This window comes from Canis aureus, chromosome 1, assembly GCF_053574225.1.
Source record: "Canis aureus isolate CA01 chromosome 1, VMU_Caureus_v.1.0, whole genome shotgun sequence".
Lineage (NCBI taxonomy): Eukaryota > Metazoa > Chordata > Mammalia > Carnivora > Canidae > Canis > Canis aureus.
Window position 1 is genome coordinate 109,825,102 of NC_135611.1, and position 21,324 is coordinate 109,846,425.

The 21,324-nt window shown below is 49.8% G+C and overlaps 1 protein-coding gene across 2 annotated transcripts in view; it reads left to right on the plus strand.

Moving 5' to 3' along the window:
• The window catches only part of PRKD2 (protein kinase D2), a 34,895-nt gene extending 16,756 nt beyond the window's left edge, over window positions 1–18,139 (plus strand). For both annotated transcript variants that reach the window (XM_077847595.1, XM_077847606.1), the window contains 11 exons: window positions 471–588; window positions 1,269–1,346; window positions 2,777–3,035; window positions 4,598–4,650; window positions 4,780–4,852; window positions 5,357–5,463; window positions 6,290–6,451; window positions 10,266–10,364; window positions 14,479–14,746; window positions 17,279–17,364; window positions 17,702–18,139. In XM_077847595.1, the coding sequence (XP_077703721.1) occupies window positions 471–588; window positions 1,269–1,346; window positions 2,777–3,035; window positions 4,598–4,650; window positions 4,780–4,852; window positions 5,357–5,463; window positions 6,290–6,451; window positions 10,266–10,364; window positions 14,479–14,746; window positions 17,279–17,364; window positions 17,702–17,914 (1,516 nt within the window). In that variant the 3' untranslated portion in view covers window positions 17,915–18,139. The remainder of the gene's footprint in view (window positions 1–470; window positions 589–1,268; window positions 1,347–2,776; window positions 3,036–4,597; window positions 4,651–4,779; window positions 4,853–5,356; window positions 5,464–6,289; window positions 6,452–10,265; window positions 10,365–14,478; window positions 14,747–17,278; window positions 17,365–17,701) is intronic.
• The last annotated feature ends 3,185 nt before the right edge of the window (window positions 18,140–21,324 follow it).

A 21,324-nucleotide genomic window follows, 5' to 3' on the forward strand; every position in this document is an offset into this window, starting at 1 on the left:
TTCTGGAGTTGAGCAAGTCTGTGACTCTCTCAGGCTTCATTTCCTCTCTGTAACAATAGCATGTGGCCAGATAAGGGCAATGAGGCAGAGAGGTTGAGTCACTTGCCCAGTATCACACAGCTGGCCGCACAATCACTGGGCTCAGTACAGATTAGCACTTATCAGAGGACCACTGGGTACCGAGCATTGTGGTAAACTCCTCAGAAAGATTTCACTCCTCACAGCTACCCCTTTGGGTGGAGAAACTGAGGTATATAGAGGTTAGGTGATTTGCCTGACTTCACAATCCAGTCTTGTAATGTGCCCCTCTCAAGAGTCCCCTTCCCCATTATGGGAAATGTGGAAACCACAGAAGTGTGGCCAAAAAAACCCCACTCCTCGCTGCCCAGAGATGTGCCCTGCGGCCCCAGGTGCTTATGCGTATTTTCCACTTGTAACCTCTATCCTCTTCCCCTCCCCCTCTCCCTCAGCTCCTTGGGGTACATCCCCCTAATGAGGGTGGTGCAGTCGGTGCGACACACGACACGGAAATCTAGCACCACCCTGCGCGAGGGTTGGGTGGTTCATTACAGCAACAAGGACACGCTGGTGAGTGGGCGGGGCGGGGCCAGAGTTAGGGGCGGGGCAAGGTCCGCCTGAGGAGGCTGGATGGGCGGGGCCGAGCTGGAGGCGGAGCTACAAATAGAGGGGTGGGCTCTTAAGGGGGCGGAACTAAGGACAGGGTCAGGGGAGGAGTGGGACCCGCAACTAGGAAGCTAGAGTTAGGGGCAGGGGCGAGAAGGACCTGAGGTTAGGTTATAGGGGATGGGATCAGCGGGTGCTGGGGCGGGCTAGAGGTATAACTGGAGGTAATTAAGTAGGGGTGTGATATAGGGTGGGGCCAGGCAAGTAGGGTCAAGTCGGGAGGGTGGGGTGGGGAGGGTTTATAGTGGCGGGGCCAGTTCTGGGCAGGCAGGAGATAGGGGTGGGGCAGGAGATAGGGGCGGAGGAGCCTGGTGGAGGCTGACCTAAAGTTGGAGAGAGGTCATGGGACGGGGCAAGGTGGGGTGGAGCCGGGGCTAAGGCGGGAGGGGCGTGACCAACTCGAGAAGGGGACGAGATGGAGGTGGGGCTGGAGTTAGGAAAGGGCGGGGCCCACTGCGGGGCGGAGCTAGGGTAGAGGGGGTGGGAGATAAGAGACGGAAGGGTGGGGCCTTCTGGGGGCGGGGTTTGGCTCTGCGAAGCGCGCCAAGGGCAGACCATCTCACCTGGGGCACCTTTCCCTACAGAGGAAGCGGCACTATTGGCGCCTGGACTGCAAGTGCATCACGCTCTTCCAGAACAACACGACCAACAGATACTACAAGGTGGGCCTTCTGGCCCCTGGCTCCCCCAGACCGCCTCCTCCCACTCCTCTTCCAGTTGCTTGCCCTGCTTGCCTGTCACCAGCAAAAGGGCCCACATGGCCCCACCTGGCTCCGCCACTTCCCAGCTGGGGAACCCGGGCGGCTTACCTCACCTGCCCGCACCTCAAGTCTGGCACCTGTAAAAGGCCTCATAGACTAGTCGTCGCCGTGGGGCTGCTGCCCTCATTCCAAGTTAACCTCCGTGAAGCTAACGTGCGGAGCTCCCTGTCCCGTTTTCACTTTATAATGAAGTATTGGGTCATTTTTCAGTCTTCCCCACCACCTGCCCTGGTAGCCTGTGCGCCGGGCAGTTTCCTCCTGGGTCCTTGGTTCTGCACTGCCCCCACACTCTTGTCCCACATAGCAGCCAGAAGAGCCGATAAAACCGCCAGAACCCTCCCGTTGCTCTTAAAATAAAACTTGGATGCCTCGGGGTTACCTGCTCTGGAGCGGCTTCCCACGGGGATGGGGGTGGGGGGTGCCTTCTCATCTTTCCTGTATGCTCTGCCACACTGAGATGCCATCCCCACCACGTCTCTATCTCTTGTTTTTATTAGCTGTGTCTGTCCCTGTTTCATTTTTTTGTTTTTAAAATTCTTTTCTCCCCCTAATGCAACACTCCCCCACCCCCGCTTTCTCTTCCAAAACTTTTCAAAACATGCTCTTTCCCTCTGCACCTACCTACCCTGCACCTTCTTTTCTGTCCCCTCCCCTCCATCTGGCCCCCTCAGCCTCCTTCCTGATCTCCTATCTTAGTCCCATCCTTTCCCATCCACCCTCTGCATACAGCCAGAAACCTCCCCCTGCCTTGTTCTAAACCCTTCCATGGGATGCCTGGGTTGGCTCAGTGTTTTGGTGCCTGCCTTCAGCCCAGGGTGTGATCCTGGAGTCCTGGGATTGAGTCCCGCATCGGGCTCCCCGTAGGGAGCCTGCTTCTCCTTCTGCCTGTGTCTCTGCCTCTCTCTGTGTGTCTCTCATGAATAAATAAATAACATCTTTTTTTAAAAAACAAAAAACCCTTCCATGGCTCCCCAGGGCCCTGAAGAAAAGCCCGTGGCCCCCTCTCATGACCTAACTTTATTTGTTCACCAAACCTGGCATACCTCCTGTGTGCTAGGCACCATCCATGTAATGGGAAGAGAACAGGTTGAACAGAAGCCTTTCCCACCTCAGGGCTTTGGCACATGCTGTTTCCACCATCCACCAGCTGGCCTCTTTTTACCTTTCTGATCTCTTGCTTCACATACTTTCTTCCAGGAGGCCTTTTCTGACTACTCTATGCAAAGCAGGCCCTTTCCCACTGATAATGGATTCTATATGCACTTCTGAGTAAGTGGGAAGCCCCAGGGTCTGCCTGGCATCTTCATTGGTGCTGGTTCTTTTCCTGCCAGGAAATTCCACTGTCAGAAATCCTCACCGTGGAGCCCGCCCAGAACTTCAGCCTTGTGCCACCAGGCACCAACCCCCACTGCTTTGAGATTGTCACTGCTAATGTCACCTACTTTGTGGGCGAGACGCCTGGGGGGGCCCCAGGGGGGCCCAGTGGGCAGGGAGCTGAGGCTGCCCGGGGCTGGGAAACCGCCATCCGCCAGGCCCTGATGCCAGTCATCCTCCAGGACGCACCCAGCACACCAGGCCACACACCCCACAGTAAGTCCCCACCCTGGGCCCTGAGAGGATGGGTCTGGGAGGGCTTGTGGTGGTGGGGAGGGTCCCAGGGAAGGGAAGAGCCAGGGAGAAGGCAGGGAATAGCACAGTTTAGAATGTGGCTTCTGGACTCAGCTGGCCTGGGTTCAAATCTCTATTAAGTCCCAGACCTGCTGTGTAGCCTTGGGCATGTCACTTCCCTTTTCTGAGTCTTGTCCCAGGTTTTGACAATTCCTCCAGATTGTGAGCTCAGTCTGTTTCATTCAGGTATTTACTGAGTGTCTTCTCTGTGCTCATCCTATGTTAGAGAGTTCTGGAGACATAGCAATGACCAAGATAGCCTAGGAGCTGCCCTCACAGGGCTCACAGTCCAGTAAAGGAAACTGACCTGTCTCCAACAGTGATGACCCAGAGTTGGCAGGGCGGGACAGGGGAGCCAGAGGACTGTGGGAGCTCAGAAGGGATAACTGATCCAGCCTGGGTATCCAGAAGGGCTTCCAGGACATGGCAACATCTGTGCTGAGACCTTGAAGCTGAGGAGGGTGGAGAGAGGGGAAAGCAAATGGGAAATATTTCAAGCAGAGGCAGAAGATGATCAGAAAGTCCCAGGTTCCTGCCTTCTGGAGCTCGTAATCTAGTGTGAGTGACAGACACTTATCAGATCATCCTGCATGAACAAGTGTACACTACAGAACGTGTGCATGGGTAACATGACGTGGCCCCAGGAGTGACATTTGAGCTGAGACTGAGTGATGAGGATAATTTAACTAAGTCCAGAGTTAGGGAAGCACATTCATGGCAGAGGGAACAGCAAGTGCAAAGGCAGGAGATAGGAAGGGACTTGCTGTATCTGAGGCCCAGCAAGGAGGCCAGGGTGTCAGGAGGACCCAACATGTTGCTTGATGGGGGTTGAAGTCAAAGAGGTAAATGAGGGACCAATGCCTGTGAGGTCATTGAAGGGGCTTAGGCTTCCTCCTGAGGGTGCTGGGGAGCCACGGCAGGTTTGGAGCAGAGGAAGGACAGGCTCAGGTTTGTGCTTCCCCATGGATGGTGAATAAGAGCAGAACAGGGGAAGAGAGACCAGGGAGGAAGAGGAGGGGCCAGACCCAGAATGGCGAGGGGGCAGATGTTCAAATGGCAGAAGGATCAGAACTCTGGCTCTGGTTGGGTGGTAGGGTGGTAAGTTCAAGGGGGAGATGTTGGACTCAGTGTGGACTTTCCCATTGAGCTTCAGTGTCCTCCTCTATAAAATGGGATCAGCATGGCTTCCCTCGGCACTACTTGGGGTGCAATGGTCAGTGAAATCATTCATGATATCGTTTCTTGAGCCCCCTCAGCCTATCTCATTTACTTTTCCCCTGGCCCTATGAGGGAGCTCTTCTTATTACTCCTATTCTTTAGATGTGGAAACAGATTCATAATGGACAAGTCAGTGGCCCGGAGCTGCACTGGATCCCTTGGATTTGAACCTGGGTGGTGTGGCTTCAGAGGCTGCCTCTGAAGCTATGGGTGAAGATAATCCTGAGCCTGGGGTCCCCTCACCTCCACCTCTCCCCTCTCTCCAGGACAAGCTTCTCTGAGCATCTCCGTGTCCAACAGCCAGATCCAAGAGAATGTGGTGAGACCCTGCCCACAACCCATGGTCCCAAGGATGTCCTCTACCTCCCACACAGCCTCCCACCCTCCCTAGTCTCCTCAACGCCCCATCTCCATTTGCACCCTTGACCCTCCCCTCCCTGCCATGCAGGACATCGCCACTGTCTACCAGATCTTCCCGGATGAGGTGTTGGGCTCCGGACAGTTTGGAGTGGTCTATGGAGGTATGAATGCTTCTGAGCTAATCCAGAGGGGATCCTGGGGGTTTCTGGGCTCCAGATCTTCCAATCTGATTGGCTACATGCTCACTTCCTATTCTGGGTGACTTAGAAAGCTAGATCCTCCAGCCAGATGGTTGCAGGCGCTTCTTTTCTCTCTGGGAAAAGCCAATGGACTTTCACCCATTAATAGGAGAACGAATTCTGCACTCTGATTGGCCACAGAGCTAGTTCCTAGATTCCGATTGGTTATAAATCTAGTTTACCATGTTATAGATTTCCCTTCTCAGAGCTGTTTTCCACCTTCTTCATTCCACCTTTATTCCCAAGGCCCCACACTTGTTACATCTCTCCTGGAGACCCCTCAGAGCCACCTTAATGGCCTTCTGCCCATATTTGTTCAACTATGCCTGTGTCTCTGTGGTGGTGGTGGGGGGGGGGGATGTGCCTCTTGCCAGAACTGGAAGGTCTTGCTCCCTTCATCCCCTACCTCCCCTATCCTCTGCCCAGGAAAGCACCGGAAGACAGGCCGGGACGTGGCAGTAAAGGTCATTGACAAGCTACGTTTCCCCACCAAGCAGGAAAGCCAGCTCCGGAATGAAGTGGCCATTCTGCAGGTGAACATCAGGCTCTGGAGCCCAGCTCAGTTCCCACCTAGGAAGGATCTTCCCTTCCCACTTCCTCCTTTCAGGGGCCAACTGACCCAGGCTGAGGGTGGTCAGGGAAGGCTTCCTGGAGGAGGGAATATGCATGTTGGGACTGAGGGGTGGAAAGGTATTCTGAACAGAGGGACCAGCCTGTGCAAAGATCTAGAGGTGAGAGGGACATGAAGTCCTCTAGGAATTTGAAATTCAAAGATACCAGATGGTTTATGTGTGGGGAGGTGGTGGAAGGTGAGGACACCCCATGGATTTTCTCCTCAGGGTACTGGGGAGCCATGGAAAGATTTTGAGCAATGAAGGGACAGGGTTGAGTGTGTGTACTTTAGGAAGATCTCAGGCTGCCCTGGTAGGTGGGTGGAGAGTGGTGGGACTGGAGCCTGGACCCCAGGGAGGAGGCTGGGTGGGGACCTGGGTGGGAGAAATGGGGTTAGGCCAGGCATGGCTGGGGGGAGGGAAGAGGATTTAAAACAGAGATGCACAGAGGTCGTTCCCATTGTTCCATACTTCTGTTCTCTCCCTCCCCCCTTCCCTCCTACAATCCTGGGCCTTCAGCAGAGCTTCATACCATAAAGATCCTTCTAGATACAGTGGTGTGGGGATGTGATTCTGTCTGGCCTGTGGGAAGCCCCTCCCCCTTCCCCCAGTGCTACCCCCAGGGAAGGATCTGCCGACCCCCCGGGGCCATCCTTCTTATTTGTTGTCCATCTGGTCCCATGGCTTGCCTCGGGGGTCCCAAGTTCATGCGCAACCTGGACCCTGACTGCCACCCTACCCACCCCAGAGTCTGCGGCACCCAGGGATCGTGAACCTGGACTGCATGTTTGAGACACCGGAGAAGGTGTTTGTGGTGATGGAGAAGCTGCATGGGGACATGCTGGAGATGATCCTCTCCAGCGAGAAGGGCCGGCTGCCCGAACGCCTCACCAAGTTCCTCATCACCCAGGTACACCTGTCCCTGCCCCCCTCTGCCTGGCTCACCACCTGCCCTATGCCCAGGTCAGGCAGACACTGGTGGGAGTCCTAGTAGTGGACAATAAAAAATAGTAATAATAATAATAGAAAGAATAATAGAATGGTAATTTCAAAATAGTAGAGTAATAATAGAACAGACTGGAGAATAATAAGAGAATAATAACAATAGAACAATACAAATATTAGAGCAGTAGTGAAAAATCATAGTTATTAGTATAGAAAAATAAGAAATTATTATTTTATATTTTTATTACTTAAGATAATGAGATTCCCTAGGCCTGACTATATTTGTGTAGGAAAAGGGAAAGGGAGAGAGGCCTTTCTGTAGGGAGCTCATTCAGCCATGTATTAGATGGTTCACCAAGCTCTCCCTGTACCCGTGCTTTGTTCCTGGCCCCATGCCAGAGAGTGCAGGGGACACAGCTGTGACCAAGATAGCCCCAGCCCTGGACAGCAATCACCCAGAGTGGGCAGGGCAGGGATGGGGAATGCTAATGTGATAAGTAATTCAGCCACTCATTTTTACATACTGTGTGCCAGGCACCATTTTAACTCATTTTTTCTGCAAAGCAACCTATGTGGTAGTGGCCACGATTGCTCCCATTTTTTGAGAGGAAAGAAACCAAGGCTCAGAGACTTTAAGTAACTTGCCCAGAGTCACACAGCTAGTGGGATTTGAACCTAGGATCCATGCTTTTAACTAGTAATATCAAACTAATTGGTGTCATCCATATGTCGCCCTGCCTCTTACTTTCTTCACTTTAATAGTACTTCTGGAAGGCTATTCTATTTTGGTATGTAGTTAGTAGAGCTGCCTCTTTTTCCGAATTGTATCCCATGATGGATATCATCAAATCCTGTAATTGCTGAGTATGGAGGTTGTTTTCATTTCTCCACCATTACAAACAACATCCTGTGAATATCTGTCTACACATATTGCTGGGTTCTGGTGGGAGAATTTCTGTAGAACATGTTTCAGATTAATAGACTCCTGAGTCCAGAGGAATGTGCTTTAGAAATTTTTTAAACATGCTGCCAAGTTATTCTCTAAAATCCCTTTCAGTCTTTGCTCTCAACAACAGGTTGAGGCTATCTACTTCCTCACTCCTTACTAACTCTGGATAAAATAATCACCAGTCTTATAGGTGGAAAAATAATACTTCATGTGGCTCTATTTGGCAGTTTAAAAATTATGGGTAAGGTTGAGCCATATTTTCCTATGTTTATTAGCTTGTGCTTTTTTATACCCTTTGCCCATTTTTCAATTGGATTATTATAATTGAATTTTGAGAGCTCTTTGTATATGAGGGACCCTGGATCCTTGTCAATTGTGTTCAATTTTTTTTTCTAAGATTTTATTTATTTATTCATGAGAGACAGAGACAGAGAGAGAGAGGCAGAGACACAGGCAGAGGGAGAAGCAGGCTCCAGGCAGGGAACCCAACGTGGGACCTGATTCCCAAAGAGGGTCTCTAGGATCACGCCCTGGGCTGAAGGCAGCACTAAACCGCTGACCCATCCTGGCTGCCCAATTTTTTTCTATCCCAGTATTTCTTTTCTTTTTCATTTCATTCATGGCTTTTGTTTGCCATAAAGAGTTTAACTTTTTATGGCAAAAAAGTTTTTATGTTAAACATTGCCTTTTGTGGCTTCTGGGTTTTACAGCTTTCCTGGAAAGGCCTTCCCATCTGGCTGGCCCCTCACCTGATTTGGGACTTGTTCTTTTGGTTGCAAAGTCCCTTGTGCTATGCTTCCTTTATGCAGGCCCAGCACCCTCATTCTCCCCAGCTCTATACCTTCATCAGGTTGGCTTGTGGGGTGGGGAGAGAAGCCCACTTAGGCAGGCTCATCCAGACTTCGGGTGGGGAGAGGGAACTGCCTGCCTTCAGCAACTGGTTAGTTTCTCTTTCTAGTCTTCCATCTCTCCCTCTCTTTTTGGCCTGTGCTCCTTTCTGTCTCCCTGCAGATTTCTGTCTTCCGCCTCTTCTCTGCCCTACCCCAAGTCCTGTGCTAGGCCCTTTATCTCATGGGCTTGTTTATGCTTCACAACTGCCCTCTGAGGTAGGTATTACTATCACCCCCATTTTACAGATGAGGAGACTGAGGTGGAGGGAGGGTCTTTGTCCTGCCCAAGGTCACACAGCTAGGTGGCCTAGATTAGAACCTGGATCTGTCAGCTTCCAACCTGCCCTCTTTGTTCTCCTCATTTACTAGTAAGGGAGGAGGTGGTCAACAAACAGGAAATCTGGAAAAGAGGTACATACACACTGGGGATCTCAATCTCCCTGGCTGTAGTACAAGGATTACACAGAATCAAGATGGTCATAGTGTCCGCAGATAAAGTGGTTGTAAATTGTATGGTTTCTCTTTTTTTTTTTTTTTTTTAAGATTTTATTTATTTATTCATGAGAGACAGAGAAAGTGGCCAAGTGGCCCAACTGCTGAACCACCCAGGCATCCCTGTATCTGTTTTTTGCATTTTGTTTTGTAAATCAGCTCACCTCGCCATCATAAGATATTTTTGAATTAGCAGATAGAGTAGGAAAAGGTCTATTTGAAACACACACAGAAATATGTTCACCCGCAGGCCATCACAAAAAGAGTAGCCAGTACCAATGATAGTAGTAGTTAACGTAGTGCTTGCTCTGTGCCAGACGCTGTCCTAGGCACTCTCTATGCCTCTACTCATTTAAACCTCACAGCAGGGACGCCTGGGTAGTAGCTCAGCGGTTAAGCGTCTGCCTTCCGCTCAGGGCGTGATCCTGGAGACCGGGGATCGAGTCCCACATCAGGCTCCCCGCATGGAGCTTGCTTCTCCCTCTGCCTGTGTCTCTGCCTCTCTCTCTCTCTCTATGTCTATCATGAATAAATAAATAAATCTTAAAAAAAAAAAAATAAACCTCATAGCAAACCCTGAGGTTGGGTACTTTTATTACCCGCATTTTACAGGCGAGAACACGGAGACCCGGAGGGTTAAAATGGCTTGCGGAAGGCTACAAGCTAGTTATGAAGTGTAGAGCCAGGTTTTCCACCTGCGGAGGCTGGCTCAAGAATCCACCCCTCGCCCCGCCTCTTTAGAATGTTGCATTTGATATATAATGTAGATCATTTTGGTATTTGGACTATTTCATATTAAAGTTTTTTAATGGATGAAAAATACTTCCTAGAAAACGGAGTCACAGGGTAGTACCATCTTAAAGGCCACTACTTTACTAATAGCTGCCCCCTTTTAAAAGATTTTATTTATTCATGAGAGAGAGGCAGAGACACAGGTAGAGGGAGAAGCAGGCTCCCTCGGGGAGCCCTACATGGAACTCAATCCCAGGACCCCAGGGATCACACCCTGAACCAAAGGCAGATGCTCAACCACTGAGCCACCCAGGCATCCTGCCCTCCACCCTCTTTTTAAAATAAACCCTAGGCTCAAGGTAGGGCTCGAACTCACGTTCCAGGAGATCACAAGTTGCCAGCTCTGCAGACGAGCCAGCTTTACTAATAGTTCTTTTTTGTCAAGAGCTTACCACGTGCTAGAGGACCTCAGACTCTTCCCAAACCCCAGTGCTACAGTCGAGCCTTTCTGGAGTCTTCAACTCTTAACCCAGGTGTCATGGTTTTGGGGTCCTGAGATTCTTATTTGGGGCTCCAATGCCTCCCTTGCCCCTGGGGGGGTATTTTTAGGGGTGCCGAGAGGGGCGTGGATGGGGTTTGGAGGGCTGGCAGCTGCAGGCGGAGTGTGGGACTAATACCTTTCTGCCTTTCTTACCCACCCCACCCCCTCCCCTCAGATCCTGGTGGCTCTGAGACACCTTCACTTCAAGAACATCGTCCACTGTGACTTGAAACCGGAGAACGTGTTGCTGGCGTCAGCTGACCCGTTTCCTCAGGTCAGTTATGTCCCAGCTTGATTTGGGGAGCCCAGCAAATATTGGAGGTGGGTGGGGATTGAATGAATCAGGATAACTGGAGACAGAGACTCGGGATAACAACGGCTTAAATAAAATAGAGGCTTATTTCGCACTCATGTAGGGTCCAGCATAAGCATTTTGAGGCTGAAAAAGCGGTTTCTTAGTCAGGTATTCGGCTCCGGCTGTCTTGTTTTCAGCTCTCTATGATGTTGCCTCATCTCCGTGGTTCATGATGGTCTCCATCATGTGACATAATAGGAGGGAGAAGAGGAAAGAAACAAGGTGGAGGGAATGAACACACCTCCTTCCTCCAGAACGGCGGTGTGGAGGTTTACAAGGCACCTCTTCCAGCATCCCATTGGCCACGAGTAGCTCACGTGGTCCTGGCTGGCCGCAAGGGGGGCTGGGAAATGTAGTCTTTATTCTCCATGGCCCTGTGGCCCATTCGAGTTTTTATTATTATTATTTTTAAAGATTTTATTTATTTATTTATAGAGACACAGTTACAGAGAGGGGCAGAGACACAGGCAGAGGGAGGAGCAGGCACCATGCAGGGAGCCCAATGTGGGACTCCATCCCGTGTCTCCAGGATCACGCCCTGGGCTGCAGGAGGCGCTAAACCGCTCCGCCACGGGGGCTGCCCTCAAGTTTTTATTATTAATGGGGGAAGCGGAGGGCAATTTCTTCTGTGGGTCTGCTAGGAAAACAGTCCTAAGGAACCTTGGACTGGGCGGTGAGAATGACCCTCAGGGGCAGAGCCAGATTGTATAGGGGTGATGATTATTAACAGATGGGAGTTTTTTGAGTGCCTACTATGTTTAAGGGCCTTAGTTACAGATTCTCATGTAGCCCTTCCACATCCTGTGTATTTTTTTTGCTTTATGATCTGTGTTTCGCAAACTTTGAGTTCATTTCACTTCAAAAGCCAGAGGTTCATTTTAGTCAACTAGGAATTGCTGTGTGCTTACTATGTGCCCAGCTCCATGTAGGGGCATCAGAAACTGTGGTGAGCAAAGATATCTCCTCTCTAAGGCCAACGAATGTCCATCTCTAGCAGTGGTTTACAGCTAGGGCAGTTTTGCCCCCTAGGGGACATGTGACAATGTTGGAGACATTTTGGGTTGTCACAGCTGTTGGGCAGGTGGGGTGAGGATGGGTGCTGCTGGTATCTAGAGATACCATATACTACAGTTTAGTAGCCACACTTTAAAAAGTCAAAAGAAACTGGTGACATTAACTGGATTTTTAAAAATTTGTTTCTAAGTAATCTCTACCCCCAGTGTGGGACTCAGACCCACAACTTTGAGATCAAGAGTTGTAGGCTTGGGGATCCCTGGGTGGCACAGTGGTTTAGCGCCTGCCTTTGGCCCAGGGCGCGATCCTGGAGACCCGGGATCGAATCCCACGTCGGGCTCCCGGTGCATGGAGCCTGCTTCTCTCTCTACCTCTCTGTGTGACTATCATAAATAAATAATAAAAAAAAAAAATTAAAAAAAAAAAGTTGTAGGTTCTATCGACTGAGCCAGCCAGGAGCCTCTAATGATATTAGCTTTAATAATATACTTTACCCCAGTATATGGAAGTATTATTTCAATATGTAATCAACATATTAGTTATTAATGAAACATTCTTTATTCCTATACCAAGCCTTCAGAATCTGATATGTATTTAACACCTAGGGAACATCTCCATTCAGATGTGAAATTTTTATCAGAAATACTTGATTTTTTGCTTAGATTTCATAAAATTAGCAGTTGGAAAAGTAGATTAACATATCCAAGTTGTTCCAAGCATATTTTAAAAAGTTCTCCAATAACTAAGTCTAAGATGGGTTTTTGTTTTTTAAAGATTTAATTTATTTGGGAGAGAGAGAGAGAATGAGCAGGGTGGGGAGGGACGGGGGGAGAGAGAAAGAAGCAGACTCTCTGCTGAGTGGGAAGCTTGACACAGGGCTTGATCCCAGAACTCAAAGATCATGACCTGAGCTGAAGGCAGACACTTAACCGACTGAGCCATGCAGGTGCCTCTGTTTTCGTCGTCGTCGTGGTCGTTGTTGTTGTTGTTTTTAATAGTAAAATATATTATTCTCATTAACATTTATTGCGGAAGGGTAAAAGATTTTGACTCCCAGTGGAAACAGATCACATCAACCTCATGGTTTCTTTCCACTTCTGGAAATCGTTCAGTTGTTAGTGGCACCCTTGGATATAACATAGGATCAGTTATTTAAATTAATGAAAATTAAATAAAATAAAAACTAGTTTGTCAGTTGCTTTTGCCACATTTGAGTGCTCAGTAGTCACAAGTGGCCAAAGGCCACCATATTGGTCAGTACAGATCACAGAGGGAAGAGCAAATGTCAATCATGTTGTCACAAAAATACTAGTATATCTGTAATGAGTTCTGTGATATGGTTCTCTGAGCTCACATAACTGTATAGCCCATTTAGAGGGTAAGAGAAAAAAGCCGCTCTGTAGAAAGAGTAAGTCCATTTTTTGGATGGACAAGTATTCTAGGCAGTAGGAACAGCCTGGGAAAAGACCCTGTATTTTTTTTTAACAGCTTTATTGAGATATAATTCACATACTATATAATTCACTGATTCAAAGTATACAATTCAGAGACACCTGGGTGACTCTGTTGATTAAGTGTCTGACTCTTGATCTAAGCTCAGGTCTTGATCTCAGGGTCCTGAGTTCAAGTCCCATGTTGGGCTCCACACTGTGCTCCATGCTGGGCATGGTGCCTACTTAAAAAAAAAAAAAAAAAGTATACAACTCAGTGGTTTTTAGTGTATTCAGAATTGTGCAACCATCACCACAATCAATTTTAGAACATTTAGAGAGAGGCCCCCCAACCAAATCCTTGACCCCCCAGACATCCTGCAATCCCACCACCCCTCATCTCAACCATGAATCTACTTTCTGTAGATTTGCCTATTCTGGGTGTTTCGTTTAAACAGAACATTAAAAAAAATAATAAACAGGACATTCAGTAATAGAATATGTGGCCCTTTGTGACTGGCTTCTTTCACTCAGTTCATGTTTTAAGAATTCATTTATGTTGTAGCATGGATCAGTACTTCCATTTCTTAACAGCTAAGTTGTATTCCCTTGTAACATCTGTAGAAAAGGGTGAATCTTTGAAAAGGTAAAGGATCTTAGGACAGGGTGGTGTGGCTGTCACATGGAGTCAAGAGTTTGGGCTGTGGCTCTTTTTGAGGGTAGGCAACAGAGGCTTGGGGCTTCAAGGGTTTTGGACTCTGGAGAGTCTTCGTGAGCCACAGAAGGGTTTTGAACAGGGGACGAACGATACACGAACAGAGATGGCAGCACAGAGGTGGTGCCACCTATGGACTTGGTAGGAAGGAGAGCAGGACCTTGAGCCTGAGTGTTGCTGGTTCCAAAGCTTGTCCATGACCCTCGGCTGCTCCACCATCAAGGGAAATGTGGGCGAACACCTGTTACTGACTGCTGGCCATCGCGGTCAGCAGTTTACATGCAGGGTCACACTTAATCCCCAGGGAAGGCTGAGAGGAAGCTGCTTCAACATCCCTGATACAGATGACGCTGGGGCTAGCAGAAGTTAAGGCCTGCCCCTGAGATCAGGGGTCCTCACTGTGAGCCAGACACTGTGCCCACCACTTTATTTGTTCTTTCACTCCATACAACCACCCTTTAAGGTAGGGATTTTTTTTTTTTTTTTTTTTTTTTTAAGGTAGGGATTTTTAGGATCTCCGTTGTGCAAAAGAGGAAATAGAGGCACGGGGTGGTTAAGACACCTGTCCGATGTGGCGGAAGTATAGGGGCAGATGGCATTTCTTGTCCTATGTGCCTTAGATGGATTAACTCATGTGATCCTCATGATGGACTCTTTGAGGTAGGCGCTGTTTCCATTCTCCTCCCCGTACAGATGAGGAAACTGAGGCATAGGGAGTCACTTGGCCAAGGTCGCTTGACCAGTGAGAGGAAAAGCTTGGATTCCAACCAGCATGCAGTTTTGTCTGGAACGCAGTGGTGGGCGTGGTGGTGGGTCACTGGGCAGGGTGCAGCCTTAACGCTCCTTCGGACCCTCCACCCCACGCCCTCCGCAGGTGAAGCTGTGTGACTTCGGATTCGCGCGCATCATCGGCGAGAAGTCCTTCCGGCGTTCGGTGGTGGGCACGCCTGCCTACCTGGCGCCCGAGGTGCTGCTCAACCAGGGCTACAACCGCTCGCTGGACATGTGGTCGGTGGGCGTGATCATGTACGTCAGCCTCAGTGGCACATTCCCTTTCAACGAGGACGAGGACATCAAAGACCAGATCCAGAACGCTGCCTTCATGTACCCAGCCTGCCCCTGGAGCCGCATCTCCTCCGGAGGTGGGTGGAGGCGGGCAAGGGGGGCAACCGGAAGTGGGGGAGTGGGCGGGGCCATAGGAGAGGTGGGCCCTGGAACATCTGGTCCTGTGGGGGTGGAGCCTGGAGGTGGGTGGGGCTATGGGGAAGTACCCAGGACCTGGAACCTTGTGGCAGGGGCTAAAGGGTGTGTGTGGAGCTAGTCAGGCCTAGTTCTTAGTTCACAGGAAACAAAGTGCTCCAGGTGCGAGTGAGGGGTGCAAGGAGAGGGGAGCCAGGCCCTAGGGGAACACTGAGATCCAGGGGCTTTGGCCTGTGGCCAGGTAGTGGCATTGGGGCCTGTGAGTTGAGCCCCTGAAAGTTCTCTGGGAAGGCCTGTAACAATGGAGCCTGAGCCAAATGTGGAGGGTGGGCTTACAGCGGTGCTAAGATCCTGAGGAATGTTAGAAAGCCCAAGATGGAGGGGCAGGTCTTGGAGTCAGGGAGCTCAGGAAAACACAGGATGGGAGGGAGGTTAAGACAATCACTATTCGGAACAGTTTATTCAACAAGCATGTGCGTGTCTACTGTGTGCCGGGCACTGACTGTCCTAGGTGCTGGGAATTCTGAGATGAGTTGGAAAGAAGAGGTCATGTAGGGAGAAGGTTGTCGAGGACGGAAGGGCTCTAGAGGGATATAGCCTCATGGAGCAGGCAGAGAGGGGGTGACATGGGGCTTAGTACAGGAAAAGGTGGCAGCAGTGGGCTTGAGAGAGGTAAATAAAATAGTAAGTGATAAGAATGGATTCAGGAGGGACACCTGGGTGGCTCAGTCCGTTAAGCATCTGCCTTCAGCTCAGGTTATGATCTCAGGGTCCTGGGATGGAGTCCCACATCGGGCTCCCTGCTCAGCGGAGAGCCTGCTTCTCTCTCTCCCTCTGCTCCTCCCCCCGCTTGTGCTCTCTCTTTCTCTTTCTAATGAATAAATAAAATCTTAAAAAAAAAAAGGTGGGTACTTTTCATGAGTACTGGGGTAATACTGGAGGTCCTCAACATTGTGTTTTGGGACCCACTCAGAAATCTTTGTAAAAGCGCATCAGGTATGCGAAAGTGAATTTGGTGTGGATGGATATGTGTGAGGGAGGCCGTGTGAACAAGGCCTAGACTCACAGGGGTTCACACAGTGAGGCCTTGTCCTTCAAAGCTTCTGATCAAGGAGACAGCCTCGGACAAGTGCCAGCTTGTCTCGAATGCCTGACACTTGCTAATTCTCCTTTTCTTAAAGAACGGGCCTCTCTTTGAGCCTTCTGCAGGAAACCACTGACTATCATCTAATAATATTGTTTTCTGTTCATTTTATTTTTGTGGGCATGGCCAATAAACTTTGGGTTTTCATTTCATTGATAGAATATTTCTGTTATAAATAAATTCACTTTCCCCTTGAAAGTCCTTCAAGGGGAAAATGAATTTTTATTTTTATTTTTTTTTATTTTTTTTTTAATGTTTATTTATTTATGATAGTCACAGAGAGAGAAAGAGAGAGAGGCAGAAACACAGGCAGAGGGGAAAGCAGGCTCCATGCACCAGGAGCCCGACGTGGGATTCGATCCCGGGTCTTCAGGATCGCGCCCTGGGCCAAAGGCAGGCACCAAACCCCTGCGCCACCCAGGGATCCCGAAAATGAATTTTTAAAAAGCGAAATGATTTAAAGCCAAATGTTATCGATTTTTTCTTTGATCAAATACTGACGTGGCTCAGACTTTTAAATATACAGAAGGGCCTACAGTTAAAATCCTCTCTCAGTCCTTTGTCTGCCATTCTTCCCAAAGGCAATGGCTATTACAAGTCTTACAAATATGTATGAGCAAATATGTAGACATGTATTCTTTTAGTTCCCCCTTTTATACAGGTGGCAGAGTACTATACATGCTGCTTTTCAACTTGCATTGTCCTCTTCACAGTACATCTAGGGCAAATGGTTTAGCTTCAAGAAAAAAAATATTTTTAAAGATTTTATTTCTCTATTTTAGAGAGAGCGGGTGCATGGGTGGGTGGGTGTGGAGGGAGAGGGTGAGGGAGAGAGAATTTCAAACAGACTTTGCGCTGACTGCAGATCCCCACTTGGGGCTCCACCCCACGACCCCAAGATTATGACCTGAGCTGAAATCAAGAGTCCGTTGCCCAACTGACTGAGCCACATAGGCTCCCCTGGCTTAAAGAAAAATGTTCAGTGAAGAATAGTCCAGTCATGTGTATGACAAAACTTAATGAAGGTGACATAGGAATGGGAAAACTGAGGGAGAGGCTTGGTGAAAAGATGTGGGAGCTAGTGTGTGTGCAATGTGGGGGGAGGGGTGGACAAAATGGTATTTTATTTATTTATTTATTTATTTATTTATTTGACAAAATGGTAATTTAATGTGGACATAGGTGAGTGAGCGATTGGTGCGATTCCAAGCCACCTGGGCCAGTGCAGAAGGCAGGCCGGGATGGTAGCAGGTCGGCTGGAGTGGCCTGTTGGAGGAGGGGCGGCCCCTGACCGCTCAGGCCTTGAACTGTCTGTCTCCTTCCCATGCAGCCATTGACCTCATCAACAACCTGCTGCAGGTGAAGATGCGCAAGCGCTACAGTGTGGACAAGTCTCTCAGCCACCCCTGGTTACAGGTGATGCGGGGGGCGGGGCTGAGAGCGAAGAGGGAGGAGAGGTCCCATTGGCTGGGTTGGGAGAAGGGGTGGAGCCCGACGGCTTATTGGCTGTGTAGGTGGTGAAGGATGCAGGTGCATTTTCCGTGGATCCGGAACGTGGCTGAGCTTCCCATTTGGCTGGGAGGCAGGAGGAGGCGGAGCTGAATGAATTTCTATTGGCTGGGCAGGCTGCGAAGGGTGTGGCTTCACTTTCGTCGGTACCCGGCCTGTCACCCGCAGGGCAGGTGATGCGCGGGCGCCGCTCAGCCGCTATGGGCTGTGCTCTTCCTGCTAACACCTGTTCTCCCGGGCCCAGGAGTACCAGACGTGGTTGGACCTCCGAGAGCTGGAGGGGAAGATGGGCGAGAGGTACATCACCCACGAGAGTGACGACGCGCGCTGGGAGCAGTTCGTGGCAGAACACCCGCTGCCCGGACCTGGGCTGCCCGCCGATGGGGACTTGGGTGGGGCCCTCCCGCCGCAGGACCATGAGATGCAGGGGCTGGCCGAGCGCATCAGCGTCCTCTGAGGCCCCGTCCTCCCGCCTCGGCTGCCCGGTGATGCTGTCCTCTGGTCCCCGGAGAGCGGCCCTCCACACCATCTCAGCAAGGAACTGTTCTACACAGAAGGGGCTTCCTGCCCCGAATGGATGGGACACGCCCCGGGAGAGGAGCAGGGCGGGGGTCAGTGGCGGGTCAGCGATAGTTATTTCCAACCCGAATTCCCCAGCAATTAAAAAGGACTCATCTCTGGCCCCATGGCTTCGGTCTCTGGCCACACCGCACTCTATCATGAATCTGTTGCTAACCGAGATGGAGTTCACCTGGAAAGAGGACTGTCTGAAAAGGAGGCTGGAGGGAGGGGAGGATGAGGGTGGGGGAGAGGGGACTGAAGGTGGAGGAGTTTTGGAAGGACTAACTGGGTTAGGCAATCTGGAGGGAGGACTGCCAGGATGGAAGACTACAAGGGGGAAGGTACAGAGGGTAGCATAAGGAGGGCAGGGAAGAAAAAAGAAGAGTTCTAGTTGGAGGGAATATGCCAGAAGGGGAGGATGGATGGAGGAACGTGGCTAGAGGGATAGAGGGTTTAGAGCCAAGGCATCCAATGGCTTGTTTGAGGCACTTTTGTGGTCAGTGGTGTTACTGCTAATCATAACTACTAATAACTACAATGCAATTAGCACAGGTCTGGTCCATGGTGGAAACTTGATCCACAATATTTAGTATTTTCTTTTAAATTGATGCAATGACTTCTCGACACACTGAATGTGTTCATACACTGGGTGCTGGGTGATGCTGGGGACACAGTAGTGACTGAGGCATCCCAGGTTCTACCCTCAGCGGGTTCACCATCCAGTGGAGAGACAGACCTGTCTGGGGATAGTAATGACCAGAATGAGCAGGGCCGGGCTGGGGGAGTCCAGGAGGGTGGGGCAGCCTTGAGTGACCCTGAGGGTCCAGAAGACCAGTCTTCTGAGACGACTTCTCAAGCTTCATCTCAGCCCGGAGGTTGTAGGCAGAGGGAACATCACTGCACCTTTAACCCCCGCCCTCTGGTCCCCCAGCTCCTCATTGTCACCCAGACTTTTTTAAAAAAATATTTTATTTCTTCATGAGAGAGGCAGAGACATGGGCCGAGGGAGAAGCAGGCTCCCTGGGGGGAGCCCGATGCAGGACTCGATCCCAGGACACAGGGATGCCCTGAGCCAAAGGCAGACACTCAACCACTGAGCCATCCAGGCATCCCTCACCCAGACTTTTGACTCTACAGCTGAGGGCAAACGATTGAAACAGGCACCTAAACAAGTTATCTCTAAACATTCAGATTTTCGTGCCATAAAGACTTTCCCGAACCCTGGAAAAACAGGCTAATACTGAGAGCTCACTCTCTGAGGCTTCCTGGTGTATGTCGTCTAGTCCATCTGCTGGCTAGTTTCAGAGCTACAGCTCCGATTTGAAGAAGGCCAGATGAACCTCAGTCAGTGAGGATCTCCAAATGAACAAGAATGCCTTTGAGGCATAATTCGAGCTAATAATAACTGGGAAATACTGGAGTCTCTTGGACTCCATCCTGAATGGCTCTCCCTCTAAAACTGATTGGTCTAAGATCCAAGAAAGGCAACTCCATCTCATGATAGAGCCATGCTAGCAAATGCATGGAATGCACTCAGGCCTCATCCTGAATAATCTTACTGCTTCTGTTTTTTTTCCCCCCTAATTTATTTATTTATTTATTTGAGAGAGAGGGAGAGTGCACAAGTAGGGGGAGGGGCAGAGGCAGAGGGAGAAGCAGACTCCCCTCTCAGCAGGGAGCTGGGGGTGTGGGGCTGGATCCCAGGACCCTGAGATCATGGCCTGAGCCGAAGGCACTTAACTGAACCACCCAGGTGCCCCCACATTGCTCCTATCTTAGCCACCAGTTTTGTTAACACCCTGAGACCTGAAATTAGAAATATGATCATAAATATAATGTTAGGGGCACCTGGCTGTCTCTGTCAGAAAAGCGAGGGGCTCTTGATCTCTGGGTTGTGAGTTCAAGCCCCACATTGGGTACAGAGATGACTTAAATGAATAAATAAATAAAAACTTTTTTAAAAACTCACAATGTGGGACGCCTGGGTGGCTCGGTCAATTGAGCACCTGCCTTCGGCTCACGTCATGATCCTGGAGTCTGCTTCTCCCTCTCCCTCTTCCCTTCCCCCCCCATCCCTGCTCGTGCTCCTGCTCTCTCTCTCTCTCTCTCTCTCTCGCTCTTTCTCACATAAATCTTTAAAAAATAGAAATTAAAAAATTAAAAACCCATAATGTTAGCTGGGAAAATGCCTCGATCACAGAATTCCATGAGGCCGTGTAACATCATGAGGAGGCCACGGCAGTTCAAATCAAAGCCACATGATGTCATGTAAGGCCCCACAACTTAAACAATCAGAGATGAGAAACCCCATCCTATCAGAGCCATCGGATACCACCAACCCCAAACTTGCAGGGACTGTAAAGAAAATGGGACACTAAAGTTGAGGGGTAAAATTTCATCTCCCCAGGGATTCTCTCCTGGCAGGCTTTCTCCTCTGTGTCTATAAATAACCCCTCAAGCCACAGGGGAAATGACTATCCCCATTAGTGGGTATCCTACCCGGTTTGGGACACAGGGGCCACGCCCTCCTCTTAAATATCTCCCGGCTCCCCTCTCCCCCTCCCTCCGTACACAGTCAATGATTACGATGAATCCCACAGTCCGCCATGTGTTTATGTTTGTCTAAGTCACTCTGTGACTCATTAGGCCCCCTGACTACCCAGGACGGTTTATTCCCAAACGATTCTAAGAAATCTTTCGGGAAGGGATTTTCCTTCCATCCGGAACGTTATGATTTCATGTTTATGTCTCACAGTCCTGGAGTGCTCCTGTCCATCTCAGCCCACTATCCTTCCTCACTCCCCAGCCCCCTGCCACAAACAAGCCCAGCAAACTCTCCCCCATTTTACTGTATTATCACCTCCTCTACACATTCTTTCATGTCCCTCTGTGCCTGATTCACAATCTTTTTCTTTTCACCTGGGAAAGTCAACAATACCTGGGGACGGGTGGGCCTCAAGAGTTCACTAAAGCCCCTCCTTACTTTTCGGGGACTCTGAAGGCTGATTTGCCCCATGTGGTTTTCCCTTGCAATACCCCTGGAATCCCACATGTGGATGATCCCTCACTCAGCTCACTCACTGACAATACCTACCCCAGGCCCTTGCTCACAGGGACACAAGGTATCTAGGGACAGATTCCAGCCATGTGAGTCACAGGTACACCATCTAGGACATGACATCACCCCCAAAGGCTATCCTTATCCACAAAATGAATTTTTTAAAGATTTTATTTATTTATGAGAGACACAGAAAGAGAAGCAGAGACACAGGCAGAGGGAGAAGCGGGCTCCCTGTGGGGAGCCAA